Source organism: Phallusia mammillata, chromosome 8 (genome assembly GCF_965637545.1).
Source record: "Phallusia mammillata chromosome 8, kaPhaMamm4.hap1.1, whole genome shotgun sequence".
NCBI classification, from domain to species: domain Eukaryota; kingdom Metazoa; phylum Chordata; class Ascidiacea; order Phlebobranchia; family Ascidiidae; genus Phallusia; species Phallusia mammillata.
The window spans coordinates 12,243,312-12,270,914 of NC_137259.1; the positions used below are offsets into that span (position 1 = coordinate 12,243,312).

Below are 27,603 nucleotides of genomic sequence, written 5' to 3' on the forward strand. Positions count from 1 at the left end.
CATGTGTCATAAAGCGTCACACCAGAAGTCCAATTTCTGAAAACGCGTGAAATTTATTTGAGCACATGCCGTGGTTACGTTTTATCACGTCAATCATGTGGCTCACGGTCTTTTTTGAAGTAAACATTCACTCAAAAATGAGATACAGAAATTCATTGTATGCCGGCAGAGTTGTTTTTTGAATAACTTTAATGCAAAACTGAAGCTCACCTTGTAAAAGAAGCGGTATTCGTTTCATCAGAGTTTACACATTTAGCATTATCACATATTAAAGACAACAAATTATATTCAGATACTTTCGATTGCTTTATGTAAAGTTTGCAAATTAAAACCAGCAAATGAACGAACTACACGTGGTACAAACATAACTTAATACTAAATGGCCAAAAGCCAGGGCTGCCACTTTTGTTTTAATGAAATAATCTAGTTTGACCTCAAAAATATATAGAATCATCTAGATCAGGGGTCACCAAACTACGGCCCGCGGGCCGGATCCGGCCCTCGAGGTCATTTCATCCGGCCCGCGACCACATTTTTTGGTTTGCCAAATCGTGTTGATAACTTTGTAACATTCAAAAATTAATCTACTCCTTACGAAAGTTTTCCTGTCGCGATATGTAGAATTGATATTACCTAGTTTCATAGGATTACAACGGTCAAGATTGATCCAAAGCCGGTTTGTTACGTCACAAATTGGACTACAAGTGTTAATTGTGTGCAAACAATTGCCTTATTTTGTTAGTTGTGACGTAATATACAAGCATTGCTCGTATGATGAGACCAGCTGTACAGTTTAACAGTCGCATTACCAGATTTTGAATGGGATTGTGGAAAGACCATCTCTTGGCGCCCCTATAAAAATCGCTGGGGCATGTAAACTATGCGGCCCGCGCGAATCAATTTTAAACTTATCCGGCCCGCAGTGTAAAAAGTTTGGTGACCCCTGATCTAGATTAAAAAACAATACATCCAAAAATATATCTAAACATAAAATAATCACATTTAATGCAATATATTAGCCAAACAACAACACATATAAAGGTTTTTAATATAAAATGCTCCATATTAGATGTTAAAAAGGTTTGCTTCTTCTTCTTCTTCTTCTTCTTCTTCTTCCATATCATCACTCGTGAGTTACTCTATTTTTTTATGTTACAGGTAGGCTATAACATTATAACGTCGAGGCTTTGTGTTTTTTGGGCGGAACGTTTGTAGGCTTTTACTGTTCCTATGGTCTTTACAAACGTTAAAAAAAACTATCTAGATTTTATAGCCAGTATCTAGATCCCAAATTTTACATCTAGGCTTAACCAAAACCATCTATTCTAGATCTATAGCCAGGGTTGCCATCGACTTGAAACCCAAAATAAGGACAACCGAAACTTTAAATTATTGTGTGAAACGAAACAAACGTTATTGAACAAATCTTTGCATTTATACGAGCCATGACATAATATTTGCACTTTTATGGCCAGAAACAATCCGTTCCAGCAACTCGTTGTTCGTAGAAAATACTAAGTGCATCTCACAATAGGTCTAGGTTTACTTTTACTTGTAGCAGTTACTTTTACTTGTTTTACTATAGTAACTGTTGAAAATAAGACAAAATAAGGACTACAGTGAAAAATAAGGACATTTCTTAGAAATAAGGACAACAAACTTTTCTAAGACATAACCCTTCAAAATAAGGACAAATCTTAGAAATAAGGACGGTATGGCAACCCTGTCTATAGCTATAAAATATCTAGAGTGGCAGCCCTGCAAAAAGCACAGCAGAGAGAAAGAAACTGCAAGGGTATTGTTACGTCATAAGACATTTTAGTGTACAACATGAGATCTAACGTAGGCATAACGCTTTGCATCCATGTTAATACGTTAAACCAAATTCACTTTAGATGTCGGAGCAAGAGTTTGCATTGGTAGTAAAGCGTTAACTTTCGAGAAACTTCAAAAATGGGTTCACGTACCCGCCGAAGCCAACAATATCCGAAAGTTTTGCCTTAGCCTTTAAGTTTAAATAAATTTTATAATTTTACATAATCTTAAAATTAAGAGTCTCGTGTAAGTTAGTCACCATGAAGAACCAGTTGGTAGAGGACTGGAACACGAATTATCAGTGATGGGGAGACACGAGTCACCTATTTCAAAACTTGACTTGACTCGAGTCCCATCTGTGAAAAGACTTGACTTGACTTATTGGAATCGTCACACCTTGTGAATTGACCTGACTCGGAGTTGATATACAACCAACTAAAAGGAAATTTCTCAACAGATAACCCGTTTAGTTGGCTTCAACCAATCAACATCAGCAGTTATTTTTGCTTAATTTTCACGTAACGAAGCCTCTGCTACGTGCAAAACTTTCTTACGCTGCCATTAAGCGTTGTAATTGCCGCTTGGTTTAAGGCTAAGCGAATGCAGCAGTACATTTTAAAACAAAATGTTTGCTTTTAATTGCATGCTTTACTGTACAAACGCTCTAGTGCACGGGTGGCCAAACTGCGGCTCTTTGAGCCTTTGATTGCGGTTCTTTAAGGTTGCACATGCATTTCCCCATCTTGCAGTTGTTTGACCAGATGATAAAACAATGTATTCTATCCCGTATTAACAATATACTGACTGTTCATAATAACCAATTTACATTCTGAAAACCGACAAGAACATTATTGTACAGAAGCGTGCTAGCTTGTGCATTGTTGTCAAATATATTGTCAGAATGAAGCTGTAAGTCAAGGCTGACATTAAAAGCATTTTACATTTGTATTGCGGCTTATACTAGCAATAATTGCAAAGTTTAAACCTGTGTGTCTTATCTGTCAAGCTTCGGTCAATCATTACAAAACTAGCAACTTGAAACGTCATTACGAAGCTAAACACAACAATAGCTTTCCCATCATATCAGCCTAAATTCAAACACCTTGCAGCCCAGGTGGAGACTCGCAGTATCACCACACAACAATAATCATTATTTGATAGCGACTACACGTCATTGTGTGTGAATAAATTCGTTTTTGATTTTTTATAGGCTCTTTTAAAACTAAGTTTTGTGATATGCGGCTCAAGCATGAAGCAGGTCTGGCCACCCCTGCTCTAGCGCAAGTATTTTACTGCAGCAAAAGTATGAATTTTGGGTTTTTTTAAACTCCAAGAGGCCAATTAACGTGTTTCGTTAAAGTGGTTTCGTAAAGGGGTTATGTTTGCTGTTACGAAGTAGTACCAGTTTATCGGAAAAAATATCGCGATGAACCATTCCAAAAGAATAACCATTCAAACCTTTAAAAGCTTACTTCTAGGAACTTTTTAAGACTTGCCTTGACTCGAACCCCTAATGACTTGACTTGAGACTCGACTGATAGGACTCGTTACCCAACCCTGCGATTTGTTGTAATGACAACAATCATAGCAAAACAATTGCAAGTCGTCATGAAAAGGATTACACTAAGATCGTCAAAAACGATGTCCACATCACAGTAGCCTACCAAAAACTCTTTTTAGGTTTGCCACCAGATACAAGTATGCGCAGCTTAAAGGTGCAAAATTCGGACCCCACAGCCATGAGCAGCTTGCAAGGCAATGTGTAGGTAGGCCCTTACGCTTTAGGTCTTAAGTATTGAAATGTATTGCCTCCAAAAAAATCGGGTTTGTGCGATATGTCCACCATATCTTAGTCTAGTTCAGTGCTCTGCAGCCTTTTTAGCGGCACGGAACCCTTGAAGTATTTTGTCAAATTTTGCGGAACCCCACAAAGAAAAATGTTAATAGGCCAAAGCATGTAATACAATAGGCTCCAGAAAATGTGTGCATTTTTAACCAGTGGCGTGGCCAAAGGGTTAGTTATTAAATTGGCAAAAAAGGAAATATTTCTTACATTTTTAGGAAATAATTATTAAAAAGACACTTGTTTTTTATTAGCTCTCTGAGCATAGCGATATAGAACAAGAAATTGTAAGACTTTAAGTAAATATTAAAGTAAACATCACCAGTCATTAGAGAAAACACCTTTTACACCTAGTAGGGATGGGCCGAGCCGAGCCAGAACCAGACATGGGGTCGAATACACGCGTCCTGTATTCGAATACTTTACGAATACCTGCATGACTGTATTCGAATTCATGAATACTTTGGTAATTTTTAAGTGACAGCAATTCGAATGGTATCCGAATAAAACGAGTCAAGTATTTGTATTCATGAATTGTTGACCAAACTACAACGACAAGTAATTCGAATACTATTCGAATAAACCAAGGCATGTATTCGTATTCATGAATTCTACGCACTTTTTAAAGTTCGACAATTCGAATTGTATTCGAATAATGCGAGTCAAGTATTCGCATTCACGAATTGTTTCGTAATGTTAAGGTGGCAGCGATTCGAATTGTATTCGAATAAAACGTGTCAAGTATAAGTATTCATGAATAGTTGACCAAAAAACAACAACGTGTAATTCGAATACTATTCGAATAACCCCAAGCGTGTATTCGTATTCATGAATACTTCGTACTTTTTGAGAAGTAGCAATTCGAATTGTATTCGAATTAACAGTTCTAGTTATTTGTATTCACGAATTGTTCAGTTGTAGTAAGAAGCAAACAATTCGAATAGCATTAGAATGCACCGATTCGGATATTTGCAGTTGCGGAAAATAAAAGAAATAAAAGCGCCCCGAAACTTAAAAGGTATTCGATCAAAAAGTAACATGGGTTTATGAATTGCAAATTTATTGGTAAAAATATAAACCAACGAGCTTTGTTTGCCACCTCAGCTTGACTGATTTAAGTCTCCGTTATATAATTTTACCAAATTTACATGAGACGTTTGCTTCATGAACACGCTACACCTGTCATGTGCTGAGAACAACCCAATGTTGCAAGCTTTGTAACACAATTCCATTTATGTAACGTCACAATTAAACTTCTATGTGTCATTGTTTCGTAACATAATCAAAAACTTGTCAAATCAGGTCACATTCACTGCCAATTTGAATTGTATTCGAATTTATTTGGCAACAATAAAGAGCAAAATATTCTCGATTACTCTTAGTCTGGAGGTAATCGACAATTCGAATTGTACTCGTAAAAATGTAGTCATGTATTCGATTTTACGTATCTTACGTTGCCAATGGCTGACAACAATTCGAATTGTATTCGTAAAAATGTAGTCATGTATTCGATTTTGCGAATTGTTACGTAGCAACAGGCTGACAACAATTCGAATTGTATTCGTACAAATGTAGTCATGTATTCGATTTTACGAATTGTTACGTTGCGAAAGGCCGACAACAATTCGAATTGTATTCGTAAAAAATATCGTGTATTCGAATTTGCACATTCTTAGGTTGGCAAAAACCTAGAACAATTCGAATTGTATTCGAATAAATTTACTTAAGCTTTTGTATTCATGGATTGTTGGTTCAAAAGATAACATCAACTATTCGAATTGTATTCATGCACTATCGAACGAAATCCAAAATCATTCGAATACAACACGAAGTTGGCAAAACCTGTATTCGAATGCATTCGAATACGAATGACGAATACGAATTGCCCCATGCCTGGCCAGAACCCGAGTACTCGGTACCGAGCATCGCAATTTTGATGCTCAACTGACCGAGCATTAAATTTGCATATCATGCCCTGCTAACATACCTAGCTCGTGTTCGAAAGGGTGTCTATAAACAAAACGAATGATTTTTCAAATGTATTAGATGGTGGAAAAACGCCCACTTCATGGGCATGCTACAGCGTACACCGCTGGTGACCTCAAAGACCTTGTAGAGCTGAAACTAACGTGGGATGGGGAGTTTTTGTGACGTCATAACGCACCGAGAGTGCTCGGCCGAGCACCGAGCATTAACGTGAGATGCTCGGTGCTCGACCAAACAGAACATTTGTTATTTTGGCACATCCCCAACGCCTAGTGAACTTGGATTTGTTATTCAACAACTTGTTAAAAGTCACAAGATATTTGGCACCCCCAAAATGTTCTCTTGCCTACGACACTGTTTTTAGTCAACACACCCCAAGCACATAATATAAGTTGACTTCAATACAACGATTCACTGAAACGATTTGCCATGTTACTTGGATTGGCCGTTTGTCGTTTCTGTATTTGTTTCACATTTCGGCCACAGAGTAGCAAAGCTTGGTTTATTACGTCACAATTGATCAATGGGTTAACTAGACAAGGTTAACTAGATTGTACAGGCGAGCGTTGCTGTTCGCCACAATGATATTATGAATCATTTTTGAATTGGTACAAGAAAGGTCGGGGAACCCGAGCGGAACCCTTAAAGTTCATGGAACCCCTGAGAGAGTTGTACGGAACCCCGGTTGAAGAGCCCTGGTCTAGTTGCCAGAAAGCGCAACTTTGCTTGCCGAAACTAGCCCAAAAACCGCAACTGCAAAATAAAAATACGACCTAAACGAGCCCTAGATTGTACTGTCATTTAACTGCAAAAACGTCATTTAACTGCAAAATTTTTAACTTCAGAAACTTTCAGACCAACTGAAACTACTGGACCACTATTGATCGCTGTCCAAACCGACATTTTGGTAAACCAAGCGTTAATGCGGCGCAACGCCACCAAGTGGGAGCGATTTGGTGTGCTTTACGGTGTACAACATTTTGGTGTGCTTAACGGTGTACTACATTTTTGTATGCTGTACGCACTTTTGGAACAAGCAACCTCCAGACAAAAACTAAAAACTGTGCCGTTCCATTTTAGTTGTTTTTGGGTATCTTAAACAAAAAACGCTTCATAGGACAACCGCGCAAAATCTTTTAACAAAATGGAAATACAGTTAAAAGTCAGCACAACTGAGCTGCTCAAACTTTTTTTTCATTTACCTTTTGTTGCATTGTCGGATTTAGAAAACAAATTTGAAACTCACGTTTTTTTTCAAAAAAACTAGTCGCGCAATTTGGATAAACCCTTTTTCATCTTTTGAAGAATTTAAAATACAAAATTCCTTATTTTTACTCCTTAGCCTATTTAAAGAATTACATTTTTATTTTTTGCAAAAAATTACCTGCTGTTTAGGCGGTGTGATTAAGTACCAAGCGCAAGGTAGGCTAAAGCCTAACGTTTCTTGGCTATCAATAGGCTACTGTCGTAAAGAAACCAATACCGAGACGTCCCCAATCCTAAGCCTTTAAAGGTGAAAAAAGTCACTTTTAAACATCCGCACCTATTTAAATAATATTTCCTGTTCTTAGAATATTTTCGTTATTGCATTTTAAGAACTGTTTATTCGAAACAGCGCGTATGCAATCCGGACTTGAACAATAACTTAATTACACACATGGAGTAGGCTACTATTTAAAGTTTTTTTTCTACTGCTTGTAAAAACCTATTTAAACTTTCTCGTATTAAAGCTCCTCTAAAATACGCAATCTACGCAATCTACGCAAACTACGCAATCTATAGCCTACGCAATCTACTTATAAAACGTTTGCAACTTTTAAAAATGTTGACGGTTAGGGCTTTTAGGGTTCTGGGTGAGGATTTATAATAAAAATAACACTATAATTTAGTTTTAGATTCCCAATTAGGGCTTAATATTCACATATGTGTTGAGAGTGGTACTAAACACCGTATGGTAACGCATGTTAACACTTGTAGGAAAATTAGGCCCAAAAGGTAGGCTATCTGAGATTAAATTATAAAGTTATTTTTATTACATACCCTCACCCAGACCCTAATAGCCCTAACCGTCAACATCTTAGTTAGTTGTTTTTAGTAGATTGCGTAGATTGCGTATTTTAGAGTAGCCCCACCAAAAACATGGCACTTTGCCAATACTTTATCCATTTGCAAATGCGGGAATCGGCCGCGTGACATGTATTTTCACAACGACTGATTTACAAAATACATGTTTACTATGCGTTTGCCCAACAACTATAAAGTTGGGATCAGTTTATCAAATCCTATTTGAAAGAACATTGTTTGATACAATAAATAAATGAAAAACCTAATTTGGTATTGTTGCAAAAGTTAAAAATAATAATATTGAAACATTCTTTTTAGATTTAATTCACTACGTTTCATGCACGCTGCCAAATCCGTCTTCATGAAATATCCGAATGGTGGTGTGGAAGGTTGGATAGGCGTGAAGTATTTCTTCGCCTCGCCTTGACGTAGCAAAGTGTGGTAAACCTGATGTAAAGTGTAAACTTAGTTAAATTTAGTCTCACGAAAGGAATAGTTAATATTGCTGAACAGTGAGGAATTTTAGGCACAAAATATTGTAATAGTTTCCGTATGTACTCGCAGAGCTTTACACTAAACAAGATTTAGGTTCATTTCATACAGGAAAAGAAAGCACGCAACATCACTGAACAATCACCCAGTAAAATAACTGCACAATGTTAATAAAGCAAAATACAGAACCGACACGAATTAAAATGAAGTGTGATAGATATTATGTCAAATACAAAGTATTGGGTGGTCCAGACTTCCAAGGACTGCTGTGTTGTTAGTGTTTGATGTAAAAATGTAAATGATCTTTGTGTCCAAGTGAAGATTACCTTATTATAATCTGTTTAGTGTGCTATGTTGTGATCAAACATGCATTGGTTTAACACACTTATGCAACATTGTAATGAAATTGTACCAAACTACGAGCCATAGTTTGTTGTTATGAAAACAATCGCACACTTAAAAATGTCATTCACGAATCTGTTTCTTATGTATGTAAATTTTAGTACTTTCAAAAAATTGGATACAAAAAATTACCTTTTGTGATTTGACTTATTTACATAAAGACATTTTACTGGATTTAAACTCAGCGAAAAAAGATTATTGGCAAAAATCAGCTGCCATTGTGCCAGTATACACATGTTGAAAAGAATAGACTGCCAAATATACCTCAATTGCTAATATCTGACTTTTGCTCGGCTGAATGGTAACATAATGAGATTCTGTTCCATCTAGTGTCAACTACGATTTGCTTAGGCTTGTGTACACATTCATTGAACTTATCTAACTGTCTTGTAAACGCTAAAACAATTTATGTCTACAGCAAACTTTTCTTGAGCTATATATACTTGCTTTTGTGAGTGTATTGTGAATCTTGTAATGCGACTACAGAGCCAAGCAACTTGACTTTTTCGCTATTGTTAAACACTCTTATTAGCAGGATAACACTCTACATTTGCCCTGTTTTCTCACAATGTTTGACTAAAAATGCTGTTTGAAGATACAAGTGTTGTGTAATGACCAGAAATGCCATATTATTGTGATCACATGTAATCACAGTGTTGCACATTTGGTCAAGCATGACTTGTAATGTCGAATTAGGTTCTGAGCATTAGGAATATTTTCTTAACAAACATGGTAACAGAATTATTAGTCAAATACCAAGAATAGCTCGAATGTAGTAAAATTTAATCATGTAAGCTATGTTTTGTTTTGTTGCTTGCATGATTCTTTTAATGATTCTTAAAATATTACATGCTAAAAATGTTTTTGTTTTTTAAAAAAGGACAAGTTTTGGTCTGAAAAAATAAATACGTTAAGGTGCTGGAATTACTGGAAATGTCCCAAACTGACGAAGAAGAGACATCAGAGGTAAAAACATTTTTTTATCTATGTTGTTTCACACATGTACTGGCAGGCTTGTGCATTACAGTGTCATGAAAACATTGAAACCCTCACCATTTTTGAATGTTTAAATTAAACTGTTACATGACAGTCATAAATACTACTTGCTTCAGTATATTGTCTGTTGCCTCCTTGATTTCTGTTCATTGTTGGTTTTCAATTCAATGGGTTTCCTATAATCATTTCAGTTGCTGACATTTTCTACATTTCTATTGCATGATGTCATGAATCTATCAGTTTCACTTTTTTGACAATCTCCATGAAATATTCAAAACTCCAGGGGGCACTTAAAAGGTCTCTTTGTCTGCTGTCAAAACTGTACTTAACCTACAGAATTGAACAAAATACTAACTTCAGTTTGAACTCACATATTACTGAAACTGTATACATATTGATACTGTGTCTGATAGTATACAAAGATACATAGGTTAGAACTTGCTAAAAATGAATCTATACCCAAACAGAAACATGTTGTTCTTGTCAAGAAAGTGTTACCAAACTAAACTGGTTATGAAACAGATTTCTCACAGCCTTCTGGTGATTTCTGTGCTGAAACTTGCACATATGAGAAGTGTTAAGTCTGCATGGATGAGTTTGATTGATAGACACAACTGGGAACAGAGTGGTGCTTTTCTCTTTAGTTTTCTTTAGTGCTTTGTCTAGTTCTTTTGGGTGTTAGCTTCACTAGGTAATGTACAGTATGTGGTTAAGTCAAATGACAATACTTTTTATGATACATCTAGCTAATACAACTTTAAGAAAAGGCAGGAATATGTTACATAGCTAATCCAACAATTTTAGTAACTGAATATGTTGACAGACTAAACTTAGTTTTATTTAAGACAGTTTATGTAAGGAAAGACAGAAATGAATAACAAAATAGATTGCTCGATGACAGCAGAAGAAATAATGTCATGGCAACCACCTCAGCCACTAATTGACATTGAAAATATAGGTGAAATCGAAAAATTTCTGTTTGGAAGCCCCATTTCTGGGCAGGCAGAAAAAGTTGAAAAAGATGTAAGTATTTTTTGTCAAAAGTATTAAACCTCGCCTAAAAATGTTTTCAATTTTCATGTCTGCTTCTTCATGTACATCAGTAAGAAGTCTGCAATATTTAGGTCTGGGTTGTTTCAAATACAATGTAACCCAGTTTCTTGCTTTGAGAAAGATCTTCTAATCTTTAAAAATGCACATACAGTCGTATCTGCTGTGGTTGCTGTGTTGCTTTAAATGTTCTGACCTTTCAACATTTCATTTGCTGGCGTGTCAAACCAACCTGTTTTCCAGTATTGATTTTACAATGATAAAACCTGATCAATGACATTTATTCCACCCTTGGGTATGTCACTTACTTTGTATACATCACTAAGGGATTGCACCTTTTTTGCCAGATTGAATCCTTTATCCTTGACCAAGAAAGCTTCGGCAGTGACACATCTGCTCTTGCTTCCAAGCTTGCTCTCCTGGCCGCCACAGGTCAGGCATCACTTAGTGACGGAGCAAGTGATGACCAAATATCAGTGGATGCTGAGACACAAGCAAGACTGGAAGCATTGCTTGAAGCTGCAGGTAAGACAAAAAATTTGCACAAACATTATTTGTTGGTCACCTCGCCAGACAGTTTGCCAATTTGAATAGAAAATATAGCTTATTCCAGACTGTCCAAATAAGCTTTGACTGCAAGTCTAAGCATAACATAGTCAACATTCCATGCTTAGGCTTTACTTGCAGGAATTTCCTGTAGCTGAACTAAAATATTTGTGACCATGTGCTAAATAAAATTAGGGTCTATACAGTAGACCTTGGTTTAACCAAGTGCAGTTAATTTGGATCAAATGATTTATACTGTGATTAGCCATGAACTAAACAAAATTGGTTAGACCAGATCTTCGCATAATCTGGCCAAGTTTTTTCATTCAAAGAGTTCAGACTACCCAAGGTTTACTGTATATGTTAAAAATCTACATGAATTCTTGCAGTTATATACACTGGATATGTGGTGCTAAGTTGTCTTATTTATAACCCATTTTTAAATAGGCATTGGAAAGTTATCCACATCCGACGGCAAGGCATTTGCTGACCCCGAAGTTTTAAAGCGACTTTCCTCATCTGTATCGTGTGCACTGGATGAAGCAGCTGCTGCTTTGTCAAAAATGAAAACAGAAAATGAAGCTGCCAATGAACATTCTCAAGAAAGGTAAAACTCATCTCTATATTCTCTGCATAACCCTAATTGTAAACTATCATCTTGCTTTGTTTGATGTCATGTTGTGGAATATGTAAATTAGACTTGACCTGCGTAAATTTGAATTGATGTATCATTTCTGCTCCTATCATATTTTAAAAATTGGCAGATTGCAATCTATGAAAGATAGAAAATATTTTAAAAAATCTTTATCTTACTTGTAATTTCAATGTTCTTTACTTTATGCAGTAACAAAAAACAAACTTCATAATCATCACTGTGACTTGACATTTCTGGTTTGAAAACAACTTGCACTGTTGTTTGAATGTGCCAGATTTTAACTCATGGTTTGTAGGTAGCATGTGGAGCCATGTTTAAGGTAAAACAATCAAACACACACAAAAAAACTACAAACTTGATAAATGTTGCTCCTGTAGGTAATTGGGAATTTCTCTGAAAACGTTTTACTTTGTTCTGTGACCAGAGGCATTTTAAAATCCTAAATTTTTTAAATTTACCATGTCAGTGAGTTAAGTGTTTAACTTTTCTTCAATGATGTAATGCCTTGCCTCATTATTAATCGATATTCAGAGTGCATGCATTTCTGATAAATAATTCAAGCCATTCCTGAATTTTGTCTGGATGCGCATAATTGAAAATCTCCAACTATAAAAGTTTTAGACTAAATCAGTGGTTCTCAAACTCGGTTTTCGGGGCAGCATGCGGCTCCCAACTACTTATTTTGCGGCTCGCACCAGACCTCAGAAAACCACCAAACAGTGCTATTTTAGCTTTCAAAGTAATAATCTTTAGTGATTTTCTCAAGGTTTCGCTTTTTTGCGGCTCTCTACACACTTAAAAAATACCATTTGGCCCCGACAATAAAAAAGTTTGAGAACCACTGGACTAAATGTTCTATGTTTGGGAAATCTCACAAAACTTTAGTGTCAATAATTTTTCTGATTCTACTACGGGTTGTAGATATAGCCTTGTACATGTGTGCATATGTTTTTTATTTCCAAAAAGTATTGTATTTTGTCAAAAATTTCATGTGGGTAAGAAATCTTGTTCACAAGAAGTTTCGAATGAGCAGATATGCTGGAATTTCAGGTCCTATAACCTCAGGAATTAGTAATTTCACTCACCAACTGTAGAGTTAAATGGAATTTTTAACATTGTTTATTTAGGATCATTGATATTTTATTTGTTTTGGACATACACTGAGTGCAATTCCATGTGTATTGGCCTTGCAAAGAAAGCTGCTCGTTCAGTTTCTTTCATTGATAAACAAAGATGTGATGACAATTTGGTATATATATATATGCCTCAATTTTATACATATGCCTTAAATTTACATGTTTTTAAAAAACATAGGCTATCAAGGACATTTTCTTCAAAATAAACAGACATGTCTCATGTTGCTGGAAACCTTAGTACCAGCAATCTGTAATTTCACATTAAAGTGACACTTTAGTCTAATATGTCCAACTGTAGTCATCACAAAAATATGTTGTTCACAAGTAATGTACATCTTTTTACTGAACTTTGCACTTTTTGTAGAACACTGGTAGAGGCGTGTAGTGAGGGTGATGTAAATACTGTTCGCAAGTTGCTGTGTGAAGGGCGAAGTGCAAATGAGACAACAGAAGATGGTGAGAGTCTTCTTTCCTTGGCCTGCTCAGCTGGCTACTACGAGCTAGTAGAGGTAAGCTGACTGAAAATACTCTTATATGTCCAGCACAAATTATTTTCCATTTACCAATTTGACTGCTTTTATACAGGGAACAGTTTTTCGCTTACTTGTTTTCACTGTAACACAAACTTTGAGAAATGATGTTTTTGTGCCTTTTCTGTTCTGTTACTTTGGCTTTGGTTATTCCCTTCTGTATGTATTGTTTCATTGTGCTTCTTTCAGCCTATACCATATCTCTTAGCTAGCTTTACCAAAGTTTGTTGTGTTGGTGTGATCTGTGCTTTAGCATGTTTTAAATGTAACAAATATATCTGGTTAGGTTACTTTTTGACAATAACTGTCTGTGAACAAATCTTGAAAAAAATGTACTGTTCTATTCTCAGCACCTTAGCATTTAACATTATAGACAATGATGTGTATAGGTTTCAAAACTTTTGGTGTGAGATTTGTGATGTCCAGGATGTGTCCCTTCCCACTAATGTAGGGGTTTGTGTGTGGAGAATGGCGTGAAAATATGGTGTCAAATTGAATGGGGTCATTTCCCATTTTGTGGTGGAAATGCCCAATGTTGTGACTTCCACTGTAATAGCTTGGTATTACTCCCAAAGGTTTAAATGATTTGGATGTGTGTCGATATGATTTGGATAATTTTGTTAAATGATTTTGGAAAATAATGCCCTAAAACATAATTACAAATTGTTTGCCTTGTTTTTAAATCTCTATTTGGACTTTTTGAGCAAGAATAAATGAGTATGACATAAGGCGAGTTATTGCAAATATATTTTTGTTTGTTGTGGTGTACTTTGGACTTTTGCTCTTTAAGACAATAGATGATTTTTTTAAATTTTAGTGGCACTTTTAATGCTTAGTCAGTACCAATCTTATTGTAAGTGCTCATACTGCTTGGCTATAGACCACAAAATCACACATTACATTTTCTTAGCAACAGTTAATACTACTTTTTGAAATTCATTATTTGTTTGTAACTTGCCTTTGAAAATGGTCTCTTTAAAACTGTTTTTTTATTTATCTTCTCGTCATACAACAGGTTCTTCTTTCTGTTCCTCCATACTCTGATGAAGCGACTTACCTTACTTCCGAGCACAGTCTTCGACTTCGACATAAAATCAACTCTTCTTTTCTTTCTACTCTTAACCACCAGCTTACCAAGGCACTTGCTTTATCAAGTTTATTTTTCCAAATATTTCACTCACCATTTTTCTTCCAAACTTTTTTCAGCTTTGCAGTTTAAATGAAACCAAATATTTGTTCTGATATGTGTTAGAAATATGACTTTCAAAATCAGTTGTATGTGATGGTTATACATGGACTCCAGTCATTTGAAGATAGTTTAAATCCCAATAATGTTTTTCAAAACATTAAAAAAATTACTTTTTTCGTTGGTTTCAAAGGATCCTTTTTCACTTTTCCATTCGGTATGTGCCTATGCCAAAGCTTATCAAGCAATTCCATATTGTTTTTTAGGTGCTGTTAGCCATGCATGCCAATGTAGAGGACTGTGGGGCTAAAGGGGATTGTACACCCCTGATGGAAGCAGCCTCTGGGGGCTACACAGATATTGTTAAGCTCTTGTTAGCCCACGGAGCTGATGTCAACGCCACTTCAACCACAGGTACTGTTAAGTGTGGGTTGTCTACTCTATCACCAAAGTGCTTGTCAAAATGTTTTGTCCTCAAGCTTGAGTGTCATCCTTCAACAACATTTGAAAATTTGGAACAGTTTGACTGGAAATTTGCAGTTTGTTTTTAAATTGTCACAAATGTTTATGTGCATTTTTGTTCATTTAGCAGAAGTCTTAAGTGCTTCAAGTATATGTTCAAATTGTCTTTGTTTGGTTTATGGCATGTTGGCGAAATTATCATTAGTCAAGCAAAATACTATTGTCACTATCTTACAGGCAACACAGCACTAACATATGCATGTTGTGGTGGTTACGAAGACGTTGTGAAGCTTTTGGTTGATGCTGGTGCAAAACTTGAATGTCACAATGAAAATGGACATACACCCCTCATGGAGGCAGCCTCTGGTGGCCATGTCAATGTGGCTGCCATTCTCCTTGAATGTGGAGCAGGAATTAACACCCACTCTAATGAGTTTAAAGAATCAGCACTTACCCTTGCCTGTTACAAAGGTACAACACATTTTTTGCATTGTTTGTTTGAATTTAGACTAATATATGAACTATTTAGCTATGCGATTTAAAGAAAACCAAGTACTCAATGTAACCTGTGATAAAATAACATGACATTTTGGTTTTTATATTATGCTGCGTTTAAATTATGGTTTTAAGATTATCTGCATATTTTAGGTCACCTCCAAATGGTTCGATTCTTATTACAAGCTGGAGCTGACCAGGAACACAAAACAGATGAAATGCACACTGCCCTCATGGAAGCATCAATGGTAAGTAAAAAACAAACAAAAATACATTTGCATGTAAAACAGCTATGCAGTATTAGGGCCACTGGTAAACAATTTTTTTTGTACTTGAATGTGAATGCTCAACCCTTAGACTATGAGTGTTGTGTTGTAGAGAGTCAGGCATCCAATGAATATGCCCAACTAGGCATGCTGACTATATTATAAATATCACGTATGTAAATCATACCACATCAGGCCCATTAAAGGCGTTATACCAAATCAGCCTGTCACCAAGCAAAGCCCACATTTGAGTAATAAATGATAGGTCAGCATATTTTTGAAAACTGCAGTGACGAGTTTTGTATTTAGACATAAAAATGATGGGCATTTATTACAAGTTGTTCAGATGCTGAACATTTCCTTCTTTGCTTGTCTTAATGTCTGGCACTGCCCATTTTTTCCAGAACAAAAAAATACAAACAAACTTACGATTATGTTCATTCTCACTTGGGATTTTTTTCTGTTTGGCAGTTATATGTTTGTTCACATGGTTTAGGAACTGTTTCATGTAAAACCAATCTGAATAAAGTAACTTTCAATTGGGTCATTGTGTTTACTGGTAACCAATATTTTTTGTAGGATGGCCATGTTGAAGTTGCAAGACTGCTGTTGGATTCTGGTGCCCAAGTGAACATGCCAGCAGACAGTTTTGAATCCCCTCTGACCCTCGCAGCTTGTGGTGGTCATGTGGAATTAGCTGAGCTGCTTATTGAACGAGGGGCAGCCCTGGAAGAAGTAAATGATGAAGGTTACACTCCACTTATGGAAGCAGCGAGGGAGGGACATGAGGAAATGGTTGCACTCCTCCTTGCCAAGAGTAAGTCTAAATATACTTTGTTTTACACCTTTGTCAAGTCACTGAGTGTGAATTGTACAGATAAAATGGACCATGTTGTATATTATTTTGCTGCCAAAACCTTTGTTTTCGTAGTGTAAGATTTGTGTTAAACATTTGTTTATGACATCAGTTGCATAAAAAAGCAGGTGGGCACTTTCATGATTTAAAGTGAGTGGGTATGCAAGATTTATTACGCACCTACAGTAAAAAATGACTAAAAGTGCTGAAAACATACTTGGTCATAATTTTTGCTGAGTCATGGATACGAATGTATGCAAATACATGATGTACAATACTGCGTCATTGAAAAAAACTTTAAGGTAGTAGAAATCAAAATCTTTCTGTTTGTCATTTTATGTTTTACCTCAATAACTGTTTGAAGCAAAATAAAATTGAATTTGACACAAAATTTAAACTACCCATTTAATTTTTTGGATTGGCCAACTACCGTATTTACTTGATTGTAAGCCGCATGTTGAGGTGTTAAAAAATAATAAGCCGCCCTCGATTGTAAGCCGCACGCTGGAATTTTAGATATGATTGTTTCCTAATACATCTTTCTGTTGTTATATGGTATGACTATTTGCCCATATCTGTTACTCACTTTGATAATTGTACCCAAAAGAATGTATATCGACGTATAATCTGTACACGCATACATGTTTTGAACCCCAAATAATTTAAAATTTTGGAGTGTAGAAATAATTTCGGTATAATATTAAAATGGTATAAGCCGCACAAACGGCAGCTAAAAAACAATATAAGCCCGGCTTACAATCGAGTAAATACGGTAACAAATACGGTAACAAAAAATATCCATTAAAAATGTGGGGATTTGATCTTGGAAAAGAAGAAAATAATGCGTTTTGCATGCCTGGTCAATAGACATTAAGGTATATATACGACTTGTGTTTCTAAACCAGATGCCAATGTCAATGCAAAAACTGAGGAGACACAAGAAACTGCTTTGACACTCGCTTGTTGTGGAGGATTTCTAGAGTGTGCAGAGCTCCTTGTAAGAGCCGGTGGAAATATTGAAACCGGTTGTTCCACCCCACTAATGGAGGCAGCACAGGAAGGACAACTTGACCTGGTTAAATTCCTCATACAAAAAGGTTTGAATCTGATTACTGTTGAAAATTATGTTGTTTTACTTGTTGCACCAATCACGCAACATCCAAGGTTTTCAAAAGCTGACATGTTTTCACTTGCTATACACTTTTTGAAAATGCTTTTTTTATTTTTTATTAGTCCTTATGAAATCAAAAAATATTCATAAAGCCGTATACATGTGTGTGGAGACCCATTCGTTTTTGCTTGTGAAAACAATCGTAATTGTAGGTCAAATAGTGTATAAAGCAAATCATTAAATAGGGTATAAAACATATAAATTATCAAAACTTAGGAATGCCACCTATGAGTTCCATTTTTTGTTTTTACAAAACATTGTTTGCTGTTTAGGTGCCAATGTCAACGCTACTACCTCTAGTGGTGACACTGCTCTGTCGTATGCATGTGAACATGGTCACACGGATGTGGCTGATGTTCTTCTAGCTGCTGGAGCTGACCTTGAACATGAAACTGAAGGTGGTCGAACGCCGCTGATGAAAGCAGCGCGAGCTGGTCATCTCTGTACTGTTCAATTCCTTATCTCCAGAGGTTTGTATTTCAACATTCCCTGCCCAGTAAAAGTTGTGTTTTGTGTAAGAGTAAATACTGATCAAGACAAAATGGGTAGAGAAACATTTCAATCACTTGTTCACCCTTTTTAACATATTGTTACATTCTCTTTTCTGATTGATGTTTTTTTGAGATAACTTTTACAAGGGTTACTGTGTTTGAAACAAGTTGTTGCCACTTGCAAATGTTAAGCTGACTTAACAGGACTTTTATTATGGGTCCCCTTCCCTGAAGGGGACACATATTGTTTTTGTCCGTATTTTTTTTTTCTTTTTTCTGTCTAACGCTGGTTTGTTAAACGCATTTGGTCAAGAAAGAGTGCTTCAAATTTATTCAAATTTGGACAGATGTTAGTTATTAATCTAAATTTGATCCTCCTGAAGTTTGACCCCGAATTACCCAGTGGTTCACCCACAGGCCCCCAAAATGCAAATTTTTTAAAACATGGTTTGTTATATGCGTTTGGTCAAGAAAGAGTGCTTCAAATTTGTTTAAATTTTGTCAGATGTTAGTTATTAACCAAAATTTGATCCTCCTGAAGTTTGACCCTGAATGACCCAGCGTTTCACCCACAGGCCCCGAAAACGTAAAATTTTTAACGCTGGTTTGTAACGCTGGTTTGGTAAAGAAAGAGTGCTTCAAATTTATTCAAATTTGGACATATGTTAGTTATTAATCCAAACTTGATCCTCCAGAAGTTTGACCCCGAATTACCCAGCGGTTTACCCACAGGCCCCCGAAACGTAAATGTGTCTAACGCTCGTTTGGTCAAGAAAGACACTGTAGGCAGAAGTCCCAAGAGAGTAACTCACTGGTTTACGATAGCAGGAGGGCTCAGCTTGACGTCGGACAGACGTTTTACGAGACGTCGTTTCGGTGATTAGAAATCAGCTGTTTTGCACAGCAATGCTATTTCGTTTTATTAAGTTGTCACTCACATTTTCAGTTTTGGCGAAGGTTTCACACCTATGACGTGATTTAAACCTAATAAGCGTGCTTCGGTTTCGTATATGTCAAGCAAAACTTGTTAATCAAAATAAAGTTGAAAAATCAAACTTGACATTTTTGCAAGATAAATGTGTTTTTTTAAATGCTCGTTGTCAGGTTGGCCGCCGCATGACCATGGGTTACTTAAGGTCAACTAGTAGGTATTACTAACACAGTTCAGAACTTTCTTTCATCATAATGTAGTGTTTTTTTGCTATCAATTTAGGAATCAACACTCAAGGCATGTATAAATTAGGTTAAACGGTTTTGTTGAACAGTAAGGACGGCGTCTATTGAAAACGGTGTCAATAGGTCAAACAGTCGTTTGGCGTGTGCACCCTGAGAGGTTACTGCAGGTCAATGGTACAACAATATCTGGGTCAAAGCAAGAGATTAAATTAAAGTATTTGTTTCGTTCTTTTTTAATGTTTTTGTAATTATATGACAATAATAGTGCAAAAAGAATACGAACAATTTTTTTATTGTTGGGTTAATGCTTTCTAAAAATTTGTTTTTAAAAATCTAAAAGTCACCGCAACATTTGTTTACCATAAATCCGCACAAACACGCGTGTGGGGACCCATTAGTTTTTGTTTACAAAAACAATCATATGTGTGGATCAAATGATGTGTATAGTAAATTGGTAAATATCGTATGGAATATATAAAATGGAAGTATATCAGAAAGCCACCCTTCTAGTTTATTTATGTTTTGTTTATTGTTTTCTTGTACATGTTTAAACTGATAAATCTGAAAAGTCTTGCCTATAGTACTAAATTTAGCAAAATTGCTAAGGCTGCTTATTTGTGACCTAGTCTTGCAGATTTGTTAAATTGTTTTTCATGCAGGAGCCGACGTAAATCGAACAACCAAGAATAACGAACACAGTGTTCTGTCTCTTGCTTGTGTGTGTGGACATCTCTCTGTGGTGGAGCTTCTGCTTTGCCAGGGTGCTGACCCAACACAAACGGTATGTCAACCATATAAGTCCACAAATATTCAGGGTGTAACACCACACAAAACTGCAATGAATGACATAATGAGGTGTCTTGAATAGGCAACTTTACTGTGATAAAGATTAAGTGAACTTTAACTATTTATTCTTTATCTGACATTTTTTTTGTTTAATAGTTAAAAGATGGATCAACAATGTTACTTGAATCTTCCAAAGGAGGTCACACTGCCATTGTCCGACTTCTTCTTGATTTCCCTCATAACTTTTTGTCCCTCCCTCCTGAAACTTCCCAGGTGTGAAAAATAGAAATCATGTAAACTCACCATATAACAATGAATGTCTTTACTGCAATATTCTGTGTATACTTGTTGTCCTTACCTTTCCCTCTGCGATGACTTGTATGAAAAATCCCTCTAAGACCTACTAGCGCATAGTACTTTGGAACACTATATAGGGATCTGTTCATAAGTTGAAAATAACGACCCAAATAGACTTAAAAAGCGACATGATAGATTTATTGTTTTTTATGTGACGCTTGTTTCGCACCTTTTTATCATTCCTTCATGTGACTCAAGTGTATATAAATGGGTTTAACTGATGTGGCTTTCATATCACTGATCATGGCATAAGCATTTGCCGAAACGTTTAAAATATAAAGCATGTCGCTTTTTATCTATACTTTTTCCTGCAATTTTTTGTTTTATGTCTAAATTGAATATGTTTGCATTTATCAAGGTTGCTTCACCCACCCCTGAGCAAGTGCCCCCAAGGGTGCCTACTCAGTCACTGCCTATGGTGGTTCCCCCTCAGGAGCCCGACCAAGCCCCCCAACTGCCCCTCGCCAGTGGTTGTGACCACTTTCCTGAAGTCATGGATCTTATTCCACCCAGTGATTTAAAACTGCCAGAAGGAAACGAAAAAGCAACAAGTAATATGTTTTTCTGTTGACAAATTATGTTCTTCAAATGTGTTGAAAATATGTGTTTATTATGACTTTTAGACAGGTCCTAATTTATTTAAGTTTACAAAAAATTAAGTAATCTGTCTTTAAGTTTAAAGTACAAGTATTGCAGGTAGAAATAATATAGAAAATGACTTTACCTTGTACTATCAATTTTTAGCTGCCCTAGTCACCCAGTTAATTCAACAAGGTAATCTTTTGTCGCAAGCCGATTACCTTCCTCCTGACACTAAACTTGCTGTCGACAAAGATGTGGCTTTCACTGTTGAAAAGTTTTTGCAATCTATGGCTTGTGATGCAGCAGGTTGGTAACCTAATATCATATTATTTTCTAAACTTAAGGCAATGCCTACAAAAATCTGTGTTGCAGTGTTATTCCATATACTTTGCCAGTTTCCAAAAGTTATGAGCAAATTCACCAATTAAACATTATTCAAGGTCACATAATAATTTTTATTCTAAACTGATTTACTATGGTGAATTTAAATTCACATCTCGGATCAGTGGAGCATTCATGCAGACCATTAATCATGGCATGCTCATTTGTAAATCAAATATTTTAGGCCAATTACATCACATGAATCTACCCAATGTCGGGGCTAAAGTTATTTGATTGATTGAAAGTTAGTATTTTAGTGGCACATTTAACTGTAATGATTTTTTATGCAGCTGGCAAAACAAGAACTGCCGAATCAATTGTTGAGGAAGCACAAGGAAAGTTGACCGAACTTGAACAACGAATTAAGGAAGCAATTGAAAAAAATGCCCAGTTAAAAAATATTGAAATGATGCAGGTATACACTATTTTACTTCTATATTCTTTGTTTTCTCCATTTCACTTTAAACATCTCAATAATCCACATTACCATATTTTGAGATAGGGTTTAAACGTAGGGACTGTGTTTGAAAAAAATGGTCGGCATTTGTTGAGAACCACAGTCACAACGTGGCTTGAATTTTAAAACACTATAAGAAAGAATTGTGTTGTCTTGCTGAATCCATTTGCGAGTTACATTTTTTTTTATTTGCCGCAGACCGACCAGTTGACCAAAGAAAAGGTTGAGGAGCTTTATAAGACCAGAGAAGAACAAGTCCTTAAGAAACAGAAGATACTGGAAGAACTTCAAAAGGTAGCTAAATTCCATCTCAATATCACCAAATCTATTACATTAGCTGAACTAGGATTAATTTTATCCATCTTTTTATCTATGACAAAATATTTGGTGTTTTATAGGTTGAAAGGGAGCTTCAGCTTAAAACCCAACAACAGTTGAAGCAGCATTATATGGACATGAAGCAAGCAGAGGCAAGCACCTTGCAAAGAGGTAAAAGAAAAACTTGTTTGTTTAAGTGTTTGGGGTTGACCGTTTCTGAACTCTTTTTACAATATAAGTTTGAGTTTAAAAATGTTCAACCATTTAATTCAATTTGGGCCAGGGTGTGTTTCTAAGCAACTTTTAAATGAAATTTGTTGCACTATCATTATGTGTAACATTGGTTTTGTTTGTTCTTGACTGATACAAAACTTACAACATAGGTTTTCACATTTTTTCTCTTATTTACCCCTTAACAGATTTTGCAAGTAAAATGTATTCCCAACTTTACATCATAATTTTGCATACCTACTACTTTGCCTAATTTTTGTTACGCCCCAGAGTCATGTAAAACTTTGACAATTTATACAAAGCATAATCATATACTGTTATGGGTTAACTTCTAACATATTGCACCATTTTAGGAAAACCAGACGGTGAAGACACCTCAAGCATTCAACAACCAGTAAGTTGTCATCACCTTTTGTGTAATGCTTTGCTGTAGTAACTGAGTTCAGCTGCCTGATTCAAGTGTGGCTGACCAATTACTTACACTTTACACATAACTTCAACAAAACGTTTGTTTTAGGAAACCAACCCTTTACCGCCTGGATCAGAGCATTTCAAGGGCAAAGATGTTTACAAAGGTAATAGTCACTTCACTGTGCATTTTTAAGTTAAACACTAAGTGCAATAAACGTTGTCATTTTTGTGCAGGTGCCCACACTTCCCAACAGACACCCCAGGTATGTATTTACCTTTTTGTTCAGTTGTTTTGGAAAGAGTTTTTTTAATCATTATATTTGATTGTTTTTAGATTCCTGGTCCTTCTAACGCGGTAGTAAACAGCAATAAACAGGCACAAGCTCTTCATAAACTCAATAACGGTAAGTGGATTGTAACTTTTGCCTTAGACACATACTGTTATCCGCTGGCATTGTAGCAACGATTGTAACAAAACACACAGTTTACAAAATTTCTGTCCAAGTCTTTCAAAAGACATGTGCTCTTTATAATACATTCATTAACAGTTACGTTTTATGGCTTCGTTTTAGGTCCGTTTTTAGTCTCACTTAATCGTTTAAACGTGCTTGGTAGTATGGGTTTTACTGCCGCTGCGCTTAATTCTATGTACAAGGACATCTTTACACAAAATTATCACGTGATCTCACAGGTTCTTCCGGTTCACTTCCGCAAGCCGTAAAAGATGTGGACGAATCTTTCTGCCAGTGCGTCCACCATCCCTGCAACCAACTATCCCATCCATCACCCAGTGAAGGTGATCTCAACTGTAGGTTTTAATTTAAATTGAAGATTTCAACCAATAACGAACTCGCTTGTTAACTCGTGTGTTATATAATGTAAACAAGGTGAAAAACTTACGTGTAGAAATAAGCACGATTAAAAATAGTTTCGTCAACAGGGCTGGATTAGCTATTAGACGAAGTAGTCAGAATGGAGTGAAACAGCAATGTCAAGTTTTCATTTTTCTTGGAACATATAAATGCACCGCCAAGTCGGATTTTTCCGTTTCGGTGTAAATTTTGCTGAAATACAACTAGAAATTTAGGTTACAGGCTCGCTTTGCTTGTCACGCACTCTTCGTACAGTTTGAAGCCATCATTGTATGGTGCACCATAGTTTTAAGTGATGAAGGCCTCCAAAGAGTGAAAATCCGCCTCTAATCAACAATGTCATATCTTAAACCACAACAATCCTCTTCAGTGTCCGGCGATCCTCGTCTCGACATGCAGCAGTCTCTTCCCGTTGCTCCTGGCCTGGTTCCTCCCTCCTCTGTCGTCCCATATCCCCATCTTGATATCGACGGTTACACGGAGAGCAACCATGACACCCCACTCACCCTGGCTTGCGCTGGAGGACATGAAGACTTGGTCCAGCTTCTTATTACACGAGGAGCCAACATTGAACACAGAGACAAGAAGGGTAAGATCGTTGCTATAATGTATTTTTCTTAGCTGGTAGTAAAAACTGGGGAAGCCATGAAGGGGATTGAAAGAGCGTTATTGAGACAGTTAATGTAGTTGTCTGGAAAATATTGTGTACAAACTAAGTTTATTCGTATCAGTGCCTGCCTGCCTCCCCAAGTATGTGTGCATTTTAAGAAAATGCTTTTGAAAATTATTAATTTTTAACTTGGCGAATGGATCGAGGACACGTATGTAATAAAAAGCAACGAAGTAAAGCTGCCACTCGTCATTTGGGCCTAAAAAAAAACTCTTTTGCGCTTGTTTTAAATTGACCTAAATTGGCGAGGCAACAATAAGTTTACATCTACCAGACTTTCCATTTTATTTCTTCGTATTTTACATGATGTAAGTTTTACATTTGGTTTTTCTCAGGCTTTACTCCCCTCATCCTGGCCGCCACAGCAGGTCACGTGGGTGTTGTGTCCATTCTACTGGAGGCGAGTGCCGATATCGAAGCTCAGTCCGAAAGAACAAAGGACACTCCTCTGTCACTGGCTTGTTCTGGCGGGAGACTGGTATGTATACGTCGTATATAAATCAATATGAATCAATTTAACTTTTCTTCTGTCGAAAAACGTTTTTCTGTCGACTGGAGAGTAGAGTTTTGTTTTCAGATTATTAATTTAGGGCTCAAAAAAACTACTTATCCGGGGATGCTGTTGTCAGAGTTGTAAGCAGCCCTGAAATTTATCCCGGAAGTACAAACTCAAAACCCGTTCCAAAGATGAGACATTTTTTTAAAACAAAGCCCGATTGTGGCAGTTAAGTGGTAAAATTGCGTCACAAATAAGACCGATTGTGAAGTTAAGCCCGATTTATACTAACTCTAGTCCGAATCCCGGCCCGACTTAAAACCCTTGTCTCCATATTTCCGAGTATTGTAACGTTAAACAATTACTAAGCAATTTCGTGGTAAAAAAGGTTAACATGGTGGTGATATTACTCCTTCCTGTTTTAGGTAATGAATCACACACGGTGATCAAATAGTAAAAACAAAACATTGACTTTCCTAGGACGTAGTTGAGTTGTTGCTGGAACGTGGAGCGAACAAAGAACACCGAAATGTTTCCGATTACACCCCGTTATCTCTAGCGGCATCTGGTGGCTACGTTAGCATCATAAAGTTGCTTCTGAATCACGGAGCCGAGATCAACTCACGGTAAGAGCGAGAAAAACCACTGCGTACTATGACACAGTAGAACTACTGGTCAAAGCTGCAAAGGTTCTGTTTTGTCGAATACCGAGCTTCTCACGTAAATGCTCGATGCATTGTGACGTCACAAACATTCCCAATTTCACGCTAGTTTTGTAGTTTTTGTAATGTCCCTTACGTCACAAGCGGTGTATTAAGCTGTACAGACCCCAGAAGTACGCATTTTTTCAGCATCTAACGCATTATTAAAACATCTATTTTTGTTGGATACCCTTTTCAAACTGACATGTTTGAAATTTTTTCTCAGGACTGGAAGTAAACTGGGAATTTCCCCTTTGATGTTAGCGGCAATGAACGGACACACACAAGCTGTTCAGCTGCTGCTCGATATGGGAGCAGACATCAACGCCCAGGTGACAACTGTCAGCACTTCGATGTTGTTTTTACATTTCACGCTTAGATGTTGAAAAGTTCGCGGGTTTGATGAATGTCACTGACGCACAATTTAAATGAAAATGACGGCTTAGTATGTTACACAATCTAATCCCGTGTTACGCATATACAACACTGTACCATTTTTTCGTTGCAACTACGATCCAACTGCACAATGCCTGTTTTCTTGCATTCGCTTTATAAAATCCTGTAGTGAACAATTGCCTTCTTTAGTCACTTGTGACCTAACATAGAAGCATTGCTTGGAAGATAAGAATAGCTTTAAATCACTATTAATCTCATCAAACCCACTGTGAAAAAAGTTTGGTGACCCATGCACTGACTAAACAATTATCACGAACTGAGAAATACCTCTCACCGGCGGCGCTAAGGATCCGGTTAGTGAACATTGTAGTCATAGCAACTACTATACACTTTACATTTTGCATTACCAAGCCCATAGTGGGTTCAATTTGGTCCGCGGTCCCCGTGTTTGCACCTTTGTCCCTTCTGCGTTGAGACTCTTGACCAGGCGTGGGCAAACTGCGGCCCGCGGGCCACATGTGCCCCATTGATTAAAGTTGTGCGGCCCGCAGAGACACTTGGATTTCAAATGTACTGGAAAACAGTCCAGCAATTATTATATTTTTTGAGCAGATTAATGCACCCGGCGCTATTTACTGCGATCTGACAATATGTTGCTAGAATTAAATGCGAATTTTACTTGTAGTAAGGCATTTTTGGTATGCAACAAAGTAAAATTACCTTGTGTTAAATAACGGTGCGGCCCGCGATCTAATCATCGCAATTATATTTGGCCCAACAGTGACAAAGGTTGCCCACCCCTGCTCTTGACTATTGTGTTCAAAAGAAATGTTGTGTTCAAATAATTTCATGTTGTTGCGCTAACTTTAAACCTATAATATCGATGTGTAGTTGCATTTTTTACCTCTCCAATCCAGTAATATCTCTTATTTGCAAACTTAAAAAAAACCTGACATAACACCTTTTGGACACGTGACGTTTTATGTGCACTCAAGCACACAAACCAAACACAAGCCAAATCTTAAACTCACAAAGACACCCAAGCACAACTACACATGTGAAGCCACAATACAAACAATGTGTTTATACAGGAATTTTGACATGAGTAAAATCAACATGCTCCTAACTAAACACAAGCCTTTTGTGCGCAGATCGAGACCAACAGGAACACCGCGTTGACATTGGCCTGCTTTCAAGGTCGCCACGAGGTGGTGAGCTTGCTCGTTGACCGTAAGGCGAATGTGGAACATCGCGCAAAGACCGGACTTACACCACTTATGGAGGCCGCCTCTGGGGGTTACGCAGAGGTTTGTAAACCTTTCAATTT

General features: G+C 36.7%; 1 protein-coding gene across 7 annotated transcripts in view; it reads left to right on the forward strand.

Moving 5' to 3' along the window:
- Positions 1–9,459: 9,459 nt before the first annotated feature.
- The window catches only part of LOC145204397 (ankyrin repeat domain-containing protein 17-like), a 35,273-nt gene continuing 17,129 nt past the window's right edge, over positions 9,460–27,603 (forward strand). For 3 of the 7 annotated variants that reach the window (XM_080076914.1, XM_080076916.1, XM_080076915.1), the window contains exons 1-28: positions 10,396–10,621; positions 10,996–11,173; positions 11,642–11,801; positions 13,350–13,494; positions 14,531–14,653; positions 14,968–15,115; positions 15,401–15,634; positions 15,812–15,906; positions 16,504–16,741; positions 17,686–17,877; positions 18,224–18,421; positions 20,278–20,399; positions 20,561–20,677; positions 21,120–21,312; positions 21,506–21,649; positions 22,015–22,139; positions 22,380–22,475; positions 22,580–22,670; positions 23,084–23,124; positions 23,248–23,305; positions 23,376–23,404; positions 23,476–23,545; positions 23,833–23,949; positions 24,384–24,602; positions 25,019–25,161; positions 25,660–25,805; positions 26,107–26,212; positions 27,428–27,583. In XM_080076914.1, coding sequence (XP_079933040.1) covers positions 10,469–10,621; positions 10,996–11,173; positions 11,642–11,801; positions 13,350–13,494; positions 14,531–14,653; positions 14,968–15,115; positions 15,401–15,634; positions 15,812–15,906; positions 16,504–16,741; positions 17,686–17,877; positions 18,224–18,421; positions 20,278–20,399; positions 20,561–20,677; positions 21,120–21,312; positions 21,506–21,649; positions 22,015–22,139; positions 22,380–22,475; positions 22,580–22,670; positions 23,084–23,124; positions 23,248–23,305; positions 23,376–23,404; positions 23,476–23,545; positions 23,833–23,949; positions 24,384–24,602; positions 25,019–25,161; positions 25,660–25,805; positions 26,107–26,212; positions 27,428–27,583 — 3,837 coding nt within the window. In that variant the 5' untranslated portion in view covers positions 10,396–10,468. Of the gene's footprint in view, positions 9,569–10,395; positions 10,622–10,995; positions 11,174–11,641; positions 11,802–13,349; positions 13,495–14,530; positions 14,654–14,967; positions 15,116–15,400; positions 15,635–15,811; positions 15,907–16,503; positions 16,742–17,685; positions 17,878–18,223; positions 18,422–20,277; positions 20,400–20,560; positions 20,678–21,119; positions 21,313–21,505; positions 21,650–22,014; positions 22,140–22,379; positions 22,476–22,579; positions 22,671–23,083; positions 23,125–23,247; positions 23,306–23,375; positions 23,405–23,475; positions 23,546–23,832; positions 23,950–24,383; positions 24,603–25,018; positions 25,162–25,659; positions 25,806–26,106; positions 26,213–27,427; positions 27,584–27,603 lie in introns of those variants that run through there. The other 4 variants (XM_080076919.1, XM_080076917.1, XM_080076921.1 and 1 more) reach the window with 4 other exon arrangements.